This window comes from Etheostoma cragini, chromosome 24 (assembly GCF_013103735.1).
Source record: "Etheostoma cragini isolate CJK2018 chromosome 24, CSU_Ecrag_1.0, whole genome shotgun sequence".
Taxonomy (NCBI): domain Eukaryota; kingdom Metazoa; phylum Chordata; class Actinopteri; order Perciformes; family Percidae; genus Etheostoma; species Etheostoma cragini.
The window spans coordinates 12,119,920-12,134,467 of NC_048430.1; the positions used below are offsets into that span (position 1 = coordinate 12,119,920).

At 43.4% G+C, this 14,548-nt stretch overlaps 1 protein-coding gene across 2 annotated transcripts in view; it reads right to left on the reverse strand.

The window, feature by feature from the left end:
- acvr2ab (activin A receptor type 2Ab) overlaps positions 1-14,548 on the reverse strand; it is a 48,715-nt gene that overhangs the window by 24,626 nt on the left and 9,541 nt on the right. For both annotated transcript variants that reach the window (XM_034864887.1, XM_034864886.1), the window contains exon 2: positions 586-793. In XM_034864887.1, the coding sequence (XP_034720778.1) occupies positions 586-793 (208 nt within the window). The remainder of the gene's footprint in view (positions 1-585; positions 794-14,548) is intronic.

Here is a 14,548-nt window from a genome sequence, read left to right on the forward strand (position 1 = left end):
TTCTAGTCTTATTCCCCAGATATTTTTTGCAGACAATTTCCTGTTTTATTTAATTTTTGGGGGGCATTTTCGGCCTCTAATTTTTGACAGGACCGATGAAGACATGAAAGGAGAGAGAGGGGGGGTAGCAAAGCTCTGCGGAGATCCGCCGTACAAGCGTTAAAAAGGGCAGTCTTCCTTTTTTTTACGCGGGGTGTGTGCGGCCCATACACACAAAAATGGTTCATATCGCGTTTATACGCCTTTTCAATTAAACTACCGACAGACAGGAAACGACTGATTGACTGTCAGTGAGCGTATTGGTAGTTTGGTTTTGAGAGATTCTATTTCTCACACTTGCATCCTCTGATAACAGCAGACAGTAGATTGACGCTCCAAAAGCTCCCCGTCTCGCCTATGACTCACACAATCCGACGCCGTGTGTGTGCAGCTAGTGTAGCCAGTTAAAAGATCCATTCTGCGCGCGTTACATCAGCTCTGCAGACGGTCCGCGTACAACTTCTGCCTGTTTGTTTTTCTTCAAAAGACTTAGCCTGACTTTCATTTGGAGATATTCTAGTCGTTTTGCTGCTGCTTCCCGCGTACCTGTCGTAGCAGTTGACGTCGTCCAGCCAGCAGCCTTGCTTGACGATCTCGATGGTTCCCGAGACGTTCTTCCATGTGGCGAAGCAGTGCCGCCGCTTGTCTTTCTCGCCATAGCAGGGCTCGATGCCGCTGCGGTTGGTGCGCTCCTTTTCCCAGCTGGAGTTGTAGTAGGCGCACTCCTGTGTCTCCGAGCGTCCCAGGATGGCACCTGGAGAGGACAAAGGGGGCATTGTATTTTTAATATCTCTTTGTGTCATTGTTAAGACAGGATCCATGCATTGTTGACTTTTCCTGGAGGAGATTAAAGGTTAAAAGTAGCAATTACTCTATCACACATTTTGCCAGGCAACCCTTAAAAGAACCTTGAGAAAAACCCTGCAGCGTTTGAATTTGAGGATTTACAAGGCACTGTGGCTGGGAGATGAAAAGGTTATTTTCATCCCGTCATTGACAAAGAAGATATAGTGAGGCCGCCAAACAAAAAAATTCACTTCTGTGGTACTTTTAAGTGCTTTAATACACCAATAAAAAAGGAAAGCTCTTTAAAGATGAGCAATCAAAACTATCCTGGCGTGAGAAAATAAGGTCAGTCACCAAAATCCTGCTCACAAACACAACTGAAATGAGCCAATTGTTTCCCCTCCCCACCTAAATAAAAGGACTCTAGATTTCCTGTGGATGAACGCAGGCAGCATGTTTTCACAAACTGATATCCAGGGGAAAAACACTGCATGACAGCTTGTCAGTTTAGCGCTTCTGCCGCGTCTCATCACCTGTCAGAGAGTTAGTCCGGTTTAGACTGCTGACAAGACTGGAGGTAGTCCGCCTCCACTCGCTTGCTTGCTTCCAAACGGTTCAGACACACAGGAAGCCAGGATTTCTTCCTGCATTATGTACTCCCAAAAGCTGCACTAAGTAGGTTTTTCACTCTTTTAGGATGTCAATGTTAACTCCCAGTCATCCAAGATGCAATGTTCCTCATCGCTCCCTGCTACGCTGTTCCGTTATCATCATTTCATTACATTTGTTCTTAGCTCACTAGACATTTCTGCTGAAAAATCACACTTAAGCCAGCAAACTCCTCTCGGGACTCAACTTGTTTGTGTGAAAAACAGATTGAAAACCCTGAAAGAAGAAAGAGTGCGTGTGTCACATGGTTAGGAACTTCCTTTCTATCAGGCTGCTGATAGGAAAAATAAATGTTAGCGCGTTCACCTTTCATGCAACATGTCCGCTATGTTAAATAAATAAATAAATGGTACACGATGCTTGGTTTATGTACGAGGCAATGTACGAGCTGTAAACATAACATTTGTTTTTTTTAATCACATATAGGCATTCTTATGCATTTATGTTGTATAATGGTTTTATTCACTATAACTTCCCGTTTTTTATTCTTCCAGCCAGCAAGGATGTGCACTCCTGACCTTACCAGCTTTTATTTCTTGTTATATGTCATGTCTCAAAAGCGCTCCCCAATTTAATGGAAAAGTGAAGCACAAATAAAGAGTGATGCCCCAAATTCCGTGATCGTTATCCACCCTCCTCTGCCAGTGAAATAACATCTCAGAGGAGGAAGCGTCAGGTCCGCCCTGACCCTGTCTCCAGTCACAGTGGCTTCCAGAAAATTAGGGCTTAGCTCCCACAATGGAGGTTACCTTTGGGAAGATCTATTTTTCTATAAAATGGCTGCTTACGTGAAGCCAGTTAATGCCAACCCGGGCCCTTGGAAGGGCTGCGGGTCTCTTTGTCAACGACATGAACAGCTGCACATGGAAGAGACGAGGTCACTCGGCCTCTGAGCAGCGCTGACGGCACTTTCTCTCGTCAAATCCGTTTCCCACGAAGGCCTCAAAACTATTTAACAGCAACAGGTGCAAGCGTGAGCTGTTGCCTGTGGGATCCAAAGCAAATGGTGAGAAGAGAAAAATAGTCTGGTGCTGATGAATGAGCGGAGCAGGCCTCAGTATGTTGGAAATGCAGATTTTTATACAAAAAAGGACACAGAAAGAAAGTGTGTGTATAAGGGCTGAACTAAATGATGATAACATTGTTGAATATCGCGATAACGATATCACTAAAACTAATGAAAGTGTTTGTAGTTGTGCTACCTTCAGTATTCTGCTGAAATACATCAAACTGCTTGTTGAATTCAAAACAAATGGAAGGTAATCATTTCCAACTTTTAACAAATTGAACATTGGATTATGAAAGACAAAAAAAAGAGAGTTACATTTTAAAAGTGCAGTTTTCTGCTGAGGTTTTCTTTCAATTTACACAAAAACGTCTCTGAGTGTCTCTAGCATTGGGTTTATTGCCCAAGTTAATATTGCAATGACGATTTAAAAAAAATGATACAGCAGTGCTGGGATATATGGATCAAACGGCATGTAGTCATAGAAGCAAAGCCAAACAACAGACACATAAAGGTATATTATATCAGCATGTGGTAAAAAAATAAGTTTGCCCAAACGTGCAAAAGACCATAAATAACGCCACAAGGCAGATGACACCATTTGACTCATGTGGTTCACGTGGTCTTAAATGTTACCCCCCTTCTACAGACTCTTTGAAAATGCCTTTGATGCAATCCAATCACTTTCAAGATTTGTTTTTTAATTACACATTTTGTTAAATCAAAATTAAAAAAAAGACATATTTCACAACTGGCAGGGGGCGTGGAGGCACCCAAGGAAGGTAAACGAGAGTCTTACAGTGTGAGTTCTAATCAGGGCTCAAGCTCTGCAAAATCAAGCCAAGGCGGAGGACAGTAACTTGTTCTCTCCAGCCCAGACGACTTCCAAGAGGCCTTTTGAGCAAGACACATGTGCAGCAGAGATTTGGAGTGAAGGAGAGTTGTTGAAAAGCCCGGGCCTCCTGTCAGAACCATGAAATGTCAGCAAGAAATACAACTAACGTAAAAATATAATGCAAACAATAAAGTGCTTGGAGAGAGCCCTTTAGACTCCCTATCATTCATTTGTGGCGTTGCTTGCCTCCAACAACTGAATACCTCAAGCCTGCTTTCACACAGCTGGCGTTGGTTGTCGCACGGCGCGGTGAACACGTCTTTCCGTTCATTTTCAGTGTGTTTAGGCTGCATCGGGCCGGAAAGTTGAGGCCGACTCCACTTTTGAGACGTCAGTCATGTAACCGGCGATCACACCCGTCTGAGTGATATGAGGCGGTGTGAGAGTCCCGTACAGGAATCAGGAAACATCACTGCCTCTCTCGCTGCCACAAGAGAGTTTTAAAACTCCAAACACAAGCTCTGAAGTGCCCGGGAACTTTGAGGAACAGCTGACTGTTTGCCAAACAACAAAGCACTCGCTATGTCTCGCTCTTCTCTTTTCTTTCTCAGTGAAAATAAGCTGCCTAATGTTAGGAAACGTTGAGATCTTAAGAGATCTGACAGAAAGCCGCAACTTTGAAATATAAAGTCTACTTGTACTGCAATGGGGTGTTAAATAACAGCAGCACGTCACACAAACGGGCCCCCTGGATTGCTTTTTATTTGCTCTGAGGCAACAAAAAGATAAGTAAACAGATTTGCTGTTTTCCTTTGGGAGACCCTGTCCTCAAATAGCCTATACCATGCTATACCATGAGGCATTCTATGGCTTTGTCTAAAAATGAGGTGCAACATCCCTAGCTATGCTTGGGTAAAGCCATCCACTCCATCAGACCCTTGAGCACTTTAAGTGTCCATTGTATGCATGGCGCCTGGTTTTCTATTCTTCCTGGATGAGAATGAATGCATTGCTTCCCTCGCTGGCCCTCGCGGGAGCTGAAGGCAATAATTACAGGGAGGTATGCAAAAGGTAAAGCGGAAGGATAGCTCATTAGCCACTTCTGGTGTAACAGCATTAACCATGCTAGCGCTGATCCCCATGGACGTTACAGCCAGGGTGCTTGGCATCCACATTTCCATTTTACTCCGGAGTGATTCAAAATGAATGCAGAAGGAAGGATGAGCCCGAGTTCCTGTGTGAACTTCATTACAGGCAACTCAAAATAATGAGTGTGCAGTAGACAACAAACAGCGAAACAAATACGGTATGTTTGTGTTGCTAGAGCACGGATGTAGGATAGATGAAATAGGGATGGGGAAAATAATGGAAAACTTGTGTGACAAATACTGTGTGTGACAAATACTGTATGTGTCAAATTCTAACAAACTCAGATTTATATGTATATCTTTTTAATCACACATGGAAACGTACATAAAGAAATTGTTGCATCGAGATGCATCGATCATCAAATCAATCAGAATCAAATCGAATCATGAGGTGCCGAGAGATTCCACCCTAAAATAAAACCATGATGAATTACACAAAACGAGCCATTAACACTTGATCATTTTAGATGTTAGTTTGTGTCTAAAACCTGTAGAAACCAACTGACTTTTTAATAACTTTGGTTCACTGAAAATCACTACGTGGTGTTAAAAGATCTGCAGATTATTTTGTTTTAGTCCGCTAGTTGTTGGAACTACACTATGCCAGAATATAGTGGAAAAATTCACCGTTCTAATTCCCAAAACCCAGAGGATATGAATTGAAATTTCGACCAACTGTCCTGAACCCAAAAATATGAAATCATATATAACAAACAAACACGTGAAATCCTTCCATCTAAGAAGCTGGAAGCGTAAAATGTTCGACATGCCTGGTTTGATCCTCAGCACTGACAGGAGAGGTTTGTTGGTGAGATAAGTTGGTTTTGGACTATCACATTCAGGATGTCCAGCATGTCTTGAGCAGAGCACTGAAGCAACCTGTGGTTTAAGGTGCTGCAGTGGCCGAAACTAAGCTCCTCTCTCTGCAGGGGTATGGACACTAAGACAAACTTAAATATGTAAATGCACTAAACTGACCTAACATTTACTCAAATTCAAAAATCGAGACAAAAAGCCTGCCGTCGTTGATCTAGTCAGCCGAGGCAAGCTGCAACACCTCAAAAGCGCCATTGATAACGCCTCCGATCAGGTATCACACTGTGTGAGAAGGAGCTGCAAGCCGTGCGAACTGCAAATACAGTGCTCCGTTGTAAATACAGCCGTTAAGAGCTCAAATCAATCACTTCTCTACAATGAGGTGACAATAAAGGGCCGGCTGCCTATAGCGCTGTGTGCCAAAGGTGGGCAAGAGCTGGCGTGGCAGTATGGCGGATATGAAGGATATAAAGCAGAGAAATCAATCTTCTGACTAAGTCGCAGCTCAGAGTTCACCAAAGCGGATAATGTCAGTGAGTGCAGAGCCTACACGATTGTGCAAGGACATACAATAGGGCTTCCACCCACAAGCCCACATCCAGGCAATAAAGAGAAAAGCCTCTTTTGTCTCAGTAAAGATATTTCACGAATTGAAATGCCAAACTTGAGTGGCACGGGCGAACAAATGGTTTGTCGGAGAGAAAGATCGGTATATAAAAGTAGCGTCGGGGCGACTCCAGCTACATGATGTTAATGCAAGGTCGTTTTCTTAATATAGTACGATTCATCACAAACCAGAGAAAAGCGTCGCAGAGTGTCAAAATAAAAGAATTAACCAAGTGGAACAAAAGGAGGAAAAGCAACAACAGGAGGGAAAATTCAGGACTAAAAGCTATTTAGTCTTCCTCAACCTGTCTAGTTAATTGATAATGGCTGATTGTGAGGCCACTCTGCTCATGCAGGGTAAATGGGAAGAGAAATACATCTATTTGGCCTAAACTTCATGTGTGAGAAATGTGTGTAACACTTTTGAGAAACTCCAACTATCAACCAAAAAGTTTTGGTGACGTTTAATTTATCACCTCCGTCCAAAGGATAAGCTTTGTTTGTCCTTCACTGCACTAAGATGTCCCCCATTAGAAGTTCAATCAGTCTAGTCACCATCTTTAACACCTTAAAAGGATGCAATCCCCCCCCCCCCCAAACAATTTCCTTCCTTCTCGTGAAAAGAAATGACCACATAGCATTTTATAGAGGCTCCTTTCTCTCTTCCAGTTGTAGAAGATATTTATCAAGGTTAACCGCGACCTACTTTAGCTGCGGACATTTCAGCAATGCCTCCCCTGCAAAACGTCTAAACACCCGACCCACTTCTTAATCCACTGGGGCTTTTATTTTGAAAAAGTGCTTCTCACCCCAACACCCACAACCCCACCCCCACTTGCTGCCTAGTGGCTCCTAAAATTCACTCTGACATTTAAATTTTTTACATTTTGGGCATTGGGCTGATGCTCTTTTTCCGCAGTGATTAAGCTGCCGGTCCCCACCACACTTACAGGAAATCAACCGTAAGAGTGCAAGACATTGCTGCAACCACAGAACAATCTGATAAGGCATTCTTTTTTTTTAAAGAACAATTAGACTGCAAACAGGGGATGTGATTCACTAGAGAGAGTGTAATATGGAGATGGAAGAGATTGTGAACTTGGCAGAGATGCTGCGACTGGAGATTACTGATTATCTGCAACCGGCTCGGAAAAATTCTTTTGTGTGGCGGCCAAGAGGTCATGTTAGGTAGAGGCGAATCCAAGAACCTGGATCTGACTTGCAGTGGTGGCCCTGACACCGAGAGCAGGACGCTGAGGGGGAGGTTTTTCTTTTGATAGCGAGATGCTCTGTAATAGACCCGAAGGCTGAAAAACAGCCAACCATATATCTAAAATTGATTTAAGCTCCCGGGGTTAAATGTTCAATCCAGGTGTGTGCAGAGCTAATTTGCAGCAATGCCACGCATAATATCTAGATGTTATGCATGTGCTGCATGTGAAAACGCAAATGTTGGAACTACTGGGACCGGATATTCCAGACTTTACCCTGCCAGCTACCAAGCACAACATCCGTGTAATCTCTAATTGAGCCCGTGTGTGAAGAGCAGTTTATTGCCTGGAGAATTCACAGTTGGTGAAATGTCTATCCTGCAGCTGGCGCCAAACCCAAAGAATACAAACATCCGAGGGTGAAGAGGGGTCATGAATAGCATATTTGGGAACTTCTGTCTGTAGGGGCCGATGCCGAAACCGTCAAACTAATTTAGGGACCGCTGCGTTAGGATATGTTCACACTTTGCGTCTTGTTGACAAGAAAAAGTCTGGACTAGAGAGCTTTTGTTACAAAAAGAAGAAGCTGGCAGTGTTTTGGTTTTAAAAACAAGCAGCCGAGAGAAACTTTTGTTGCTGTAACAACAGCTACTGCTACAGTAATATTAGAGCGCTATGTGGTGCGGTGCTAATGCTAGCGTTAGATAAAACAGAGCGGTGAAGCGAGCTAGAGAATGTACAGGGAGAGAGAGCGGTGCTAGCGTTAGATAAAACAAAGGGGTTGAGCGAGCTAAAGAAAGAAAAGAGAGAGAGAGAGCTAAATAAAGAACAGAGAGAGCGAGAGAGAGAGAGAGAGCATTGCTTATAGTGTTAGATAAAACTAAGTGGGGTCCCTGTACAGTGACACCTGGTTATATAATAGAACTCGCTGTGTTTTTCAGCTTTAAAAAGACAGCAATGGCGTTTAAAAAAGCAATCAGGGCTTTTTTGAAAACATGACTTACTCCACAGGATTATGAACACAGCTTTTTGGTTGTTTCCATTATATATCTGACACACTGTATTTCTCAAATTGTGAAATATGACCATAAGCAGCGTTTCCTTCCTGCATTTCCTTTTATGTAGCAGTAAATAGCGGTAACCTTGTCCCTCAAATGACATGCTTTCACACAACCGCCACTTCCAATGAGGGAACAACAATCACAGTGCAGAGCTACATCAGCTCCTGTGTATTAGCACATGTCTCTTTATTAGCAAAGTGACAGGGCTACTAGGTTAGAGCCACACGGCCGAGATGGTGCTGGTCTGATCTGTGGCCAGGCCAGTGAGGTGCATGCTGGGTGGGAAATGACCGACCAACCACCTGCCAAATGTTGGAAAGATTTCGACTAAGTTACTTTGGCGGGAGGCCAGTCAACGCCTCAGGGTTTTGTTCTCTCTGCTGCAATACTAAAGCTGCCTGGTGAAACAGACAAAGTGTCTGATTAATTTAGGAATCCTTGAGCGTGTGTGGATGAAAAGAAACAATTTTGTTTCTCTGAGTTTTAACAGCAACACTGACTGTAAGGAGAGTAACGTTTTTAGCCTCACAGTTCCCAACACATATCTTTATGTAAAGTACACGTATACTTGGCTTGTCACTAGTAGCCAGTTGTCTTAGCACCACAAACATTCAACCTTCACATGGTTGAATGCCTGGTTAGCTCAGAGAGCAGAGCAGGCGCACACATGGGAGGTTAACTCCTATACGCAGTGGCCGCAGGTTCAACTCCGTAATGCGGCCCTTTCATGGATTCATCTGTCCTGTGGAAATAAAAGGCCTATAATGCACAAAGAATAATCTTAAAAACATTCAACCTTCACTGTGTTTGTTATCGTTTAGCTTGTTCTTCCCTGACATGGGAAGCAAGGGCTTGACGTTTCGGATTTCACCGACAGGTGATCTCTGGGTCGGAAACACCACAGCAGGTGACTAACTCCGAAGATGCAGAAAACACATTTAAAAAGAATGACAAATAATACGGGCAGATTTATTATCCGTCTATAATTGCATTACGGTGTGATATTTCAAACTCGAGAACTGTTCATAAGGAATGTTTTGCCTGACAACTAATATCAGATTTCCTCTCTGGCTGGTCACAGGGGCAAGCTGTGCTGCACTTTGCTCTGTAGTCTCATAATAAAAAAGGCATTTTGGCGGGCAAGGGCTGCACTCGGCACTACATGCACTCAAGTAGGTAAACAGCTCATTCATCAAGGCTTTTTTTGTGTGCCTGCCAGGAGCAGGGATTGTTCGTTATGATGGAATTTGTTCTAAGGATCAACTTATCATCCGCGTCCAGGCGGAGATGAAATAGATTCAAGGTGATGTATGGTTGAACGGGGCGCTGGTTTGTGTGGGAATGTGTGCACCCGGTGCTTAAAACAAATGTGAGTGATGATTTTTGAATCGGGTTGAATAAAAGGAAGTTGGGCTGAGGCCAGGGGTCAAAAAGCTGTCTGCAGAGCTGGCCTCTTGGCTTTCCAGCAATACTTGTTGTAGCTCCTGATGCAATTTGACACTCCTCCCCCACATAACTGACTCAAGACACAAGTAAATACAGCTTTTGCATGTGTGAATATACTGTACATTTAGTAGAGTATCCTAATCCCAGTAGTATTAACACGCTGCTGTACCAATTGAATAAAAGCGGTGGTATCTGAAAAAGATCTTCCATAAATCCCTCAAATATTCAACACATGTTGTGCAGCAGACGGAACAGACAAAGGTGTACCAGTCAAGTTCAGGCTGCAAGTGTGGCAGAAAGATATGGAAGAAGGGAAATTGAAAAATTTGACATGCCTCCAGGGTGAACATTTTGTAAACAATATCAACGTTAACCACCACAACCATCAGTCAGTCAGTCAGACATTTATTTCATTTGTAAAGATATGATGCAGTTGCCGTCGGTGGTACCGTAGAAACATGAACTATTTAGGCAAATCAGGGGTTTAAAAAAAGAAAAAAATAATAATATCTAAAGCAACTGTTTTCACAAGTTCACCTGGAACCCCCATACTCATAAGTCTGTTTCTCTCTGCCATTTTTTTACATAGAGCCTAATGCAAATGCATTACACACTGCGCTAACTGTGTGTAATGGTACACGATCCATGTCTCCTAAATGGGCGTGGCCTCCTTCAAAAATGTAGTGATGGATTAAATGTTATATTTGTGTAATTAATTGTATTCTTCTGCTAACAGATATTTACACAGATAAAAGCTACATTTAGCATCCCAGAGATTAGTTTTCTAGGGCGTGCACGAGCGTTAGCTTCTCTGCGTCGCCAGATGTCGCGAGTTTGGTCCTGATACAGAAACGTGGCTCAAACTAAGTTAATTTTCTTCTCATGCGTTTGTCCGAAAAATTCAAAATTTACAGGGCATTTACACACACACACAAAAAAAAAAAAAAATCTATCTACCCCTAAACGAAGCATAGACTTTATAATTCACAGATACGGTTCTGTTTGTACAGTTTGTACCCCCCACCCATACGCAATACCCCTATTCAAAATGGATGGAAAGACCTGCGTATCCGCCAGACCGGACGGCCGACGCAGGCTGTCTGAACGCGGCCTTAGAAGTTGTTGCCATGGTGCTTAATCAGTGTTTCTGTGATGGGAGAGAGCTTTATCTGACGTATGTGATGGATATAATCATATAAACGATTATAGAGGAGATGTGGGGGAACATAATAAGAGTACAGATGGGTCCGCGGACAGAGGAGTTTTGTTCTATGGGTGAAATTAAGTATTTTAGAGGAAAATGGGATATTCATTTTATATTTTCTCCACAGGAAAGTTAATCTTGACGCTGTGACTGAATGAATAGAGAGGTAACCGTCTGGTCTGTGCATAGAGACGCTTGCAGCCAGACACTACTTTAAAGTAGACAGTAATTTCCCAGAGTAGCCTGGTTCTCGCTGTAGTGCTACGTTAATGCTCAATCAGATGGTGTCGTGACATGGCAGGGGTGGTCGGGTTGGCTCGGACGAGCTGGTCACAAAGACTGCAGTCTTTCCACGGCAGGGAGGAGGGACATGGTGGGGGGGGTGGGGGGCATTAAAAACCACAGCACTCAGCAACTGAATCCAATCCCTTTAATCCCCGTTGGTATGCCCGTGCGACAAACGCCCATTGGTCTCCGCATCAACGAGCACTGATGGGACCAGTTTTCGGACGGGTCAGGAGGGCGCCTGAGTCTCTCGCCGTGAATCGACAACTGTACACCAGGGCCTTCCGTGCGTAATGGGGCTGCAATAGCCCACTGCATACCTAACATTCTTAACAGGACAAGCAAATTTGTAACTCCTCGTTGTGTCTCTCGCAGTATACTGTAAAAAGGGAAGGATCCGCAAAATCCTCTCGGCTCCCACACGCCATCCCATCTGTGGTTGAATTGTTTGAATTTTTTTGAAGGGTGTGCTAAGTGCCACTTGGGCTTAAAGCTGAACTTTGCAGTGATATTGCAATATCACAAAAGCCTGGAGCATGGGCATTTCAATTTAATTTTATAACAACAAGCAATCAATAAGTGAAGACTGGCGGAGGAAGATGGGAGGCAGAGAGAGGACAAACGGCATATACGGCAGTTGTAGAGTGATCCTTTGTGAATGCAGTCCAGTTCAGCGAGAGATTTCCCAAAATCCACTGCTGTAAAGCCACTGAGTGTGCTTCAAGCACCCATCAAAAAGGTATTGAGGACTTACAATAAAACCAGCGTAATTCTTTCGTAATGCATACACCGTTACTGTCAAGGTAATCAAAATGTGAAATCGTGTTCAGCTCCTGCAGCTCGCCACACCGGATGATGGTGTGTGTAACTAATGCACCGCCCTGTTCCGACTCATCTCACGTGGAACATTTACGTTCACTCTTTGCACCGGCTGGCTTCACATGTGTACAAAACAAACCAATAAACGTTGAGAGTCAACACATTCCCCTTTCATCCGCCCAGACCCCGTTGAATCCTGGCTCGTCTTATATTTAGTGTCAACTAATGACACGCAAGTCACAAGGCCCCTCGGCCAAAATAAAACACCTTTACTGTATTTTTAATTGAGATTATATTACAGGTGCGGTAAGCTAGGAATGTGACGCCGGAGGATGCAGAGAATAACCCTTATATAGCTGCAGGGTTTATGGTTTTGTTTATCAATACCAATCATGACTCAGTGATTACCGGAGACTGCTGAGATTTCAAAACTCTATTTTCCTCTCAATGCTGCTGGGGAAGAAAAACTTGTCAACCAACCAAGAGTTTTCAAGACTGAACAAATCCCCTCTTCACTTTCCTGGCAATTCAGATACAGGTTTTGAGCTACCAGTGTCAAAAGACAAGCCGGGTAGAAGAGCTGAAAAGCCGTACATTCAAGGCAAAGAAAAAGCAATGATAAGTGTTTCTATGCCCGTCTGCAGTAGAGACTCCTGTAGGACTTCTGTACTGATTTACTGGCTTCTTTTTGTGTTGTGTGTGTGTGTGTGTTCATTACAGGACAATAAATGTCAGACCAAAGACCTGTTGATGTGTTTGCAGTTTGTAAGGCTGCTGCTCAATGCATCCTAAATGCCATTTGAGGCTTATCAGATGGTGACACAAAGAGACAGCAACAATAACGGCCAGATAACAAACCCACAATATCAGGGGCAAACAGTGTTCGCCGTGGCTCGCCGAGTGCCTGAGACACCATTACCCTTTAGTGTTTTTGGTGATAAGAGGTTGGAGCGACCTTCACGACAGTGAGGGATCTTGAGCAAGAGACGGACGAAGATGAAGAGGAGAAGGAGGAGGACGGACGGAGCGTAAAGCAGGCGAGGACCCTCGAGAGTTAGAGCCTGAAACAAGAGCATGATGAATGTACAGCTCGCAGTTTTTAATCAAGGATCAAAGCAGGGCCTCTCCGTCTGAGCAGCCAGCCTGTCTAGACTGAAACTCTCCCAAGCACATAAAGCAACATCTGCAGGATGCATTAATTACAGTAAAGGACCGTTCTCTGAGTATTGACACATCAAGTGGTCTAAACCATGGTTAAATAGTCCTCTGTGTGCATATTTATATATATGTATATATAAATAAAAGGGCTCAAGTTCATGGCCAAATACCTAAAACAAATATACTCTCTACCCTAAGGGTGATGTTGTTTTTTTCAACCTTGGACTTACCCTGCCCTCTATCATTTGTTTTAATTTGAGTCAGTAATGGTTACGGGGGCAATTCATTGACTTCCCAGGACGGAGGTGCGCTCGGCCTGCATTTACATTTCAGGCTTTTAGCATATGCTCTTATCCGGAATGACTTACCATTAGCGGAGCAGGTAAAGGTTTCGCTCAAGGCAACGGCGCTGACAGGATGAACGCCTGTAGCGGATGTCGAACACGTGACCTTTTCAATTACAGCGCGGACTCCGTGGCCTGCGGTCGACCCCGCCGACTCCGCTGTGACTACATTTTATAGTCTATTCACAGATCAGAAGTTTACAATTACCGATCACAGAAACTCCCATTAAAGCCTTTTAGTCAAAAGAATTATTTTCTTAAATAATGGAGGCTAATTACCATGTGATTAATAACTATATCAACAGTATTGAGCAGAATAATCAGCATCAGCGCAGCTCAAGCTGTCTTCCCCAAGCAGACACCTCAGCGTCCCTAAAGTAGATGAACTTAAAGGTGTATTAAATATGAGTGTTACTTTAGTCCCTTGCCTTACCACTGTGGTTCAAAAAAAGATTTAGAGACTTACATAGTTTGTAAATAATCCCTTGTATTTGCTTTGACCTGTTTGGAGTTATCTAAGATTTACTGCGTCAGATGTGTCATCCTTTAGAAAAGTACACTTAACTTATCTTATAAAGGATTCCCTCCAATTACTTCTGTGGTGCTTTTCCAGTGTACTGTCCTGTGTGGCAATACACAGCCCAGTGATACCCGGAGCAGGTCGAAACAACTCGCTGCTGCTGGAGAAAATCCCCTCGATAGCAATTATGGTGTTTTGATGATTCTTAACTAGAGTGAAAGTTTAGATAATCATTTAAGTGGCGAGTGTGTTTTTAAAAAAGGCCTTAAGCCTTGGAAAGCTGTTAATACATTGTGGTGTTATTTTAACTGCTATGCCTTTCACATGTGACCAATCTGAAAGATTGTTGTTCCCATCAGGCACTTAGACCCCAAAACATGGGAAAACAGGCTGCAGGTTGGAGAAAAAAATATCTGAATTACCCTTTAACCTCTGTTAGCACGGAAGGTTTTGGCCCATTGTAAGTTCCAAAGTCCTCTTTCCTTCAATCTCACAAACTCACTCACACACACACACACTCCAAATCTCTCTCTCTCTCTCACACACACACACACACACACAATCTCTCACACACACACACACACTCCAAATCACA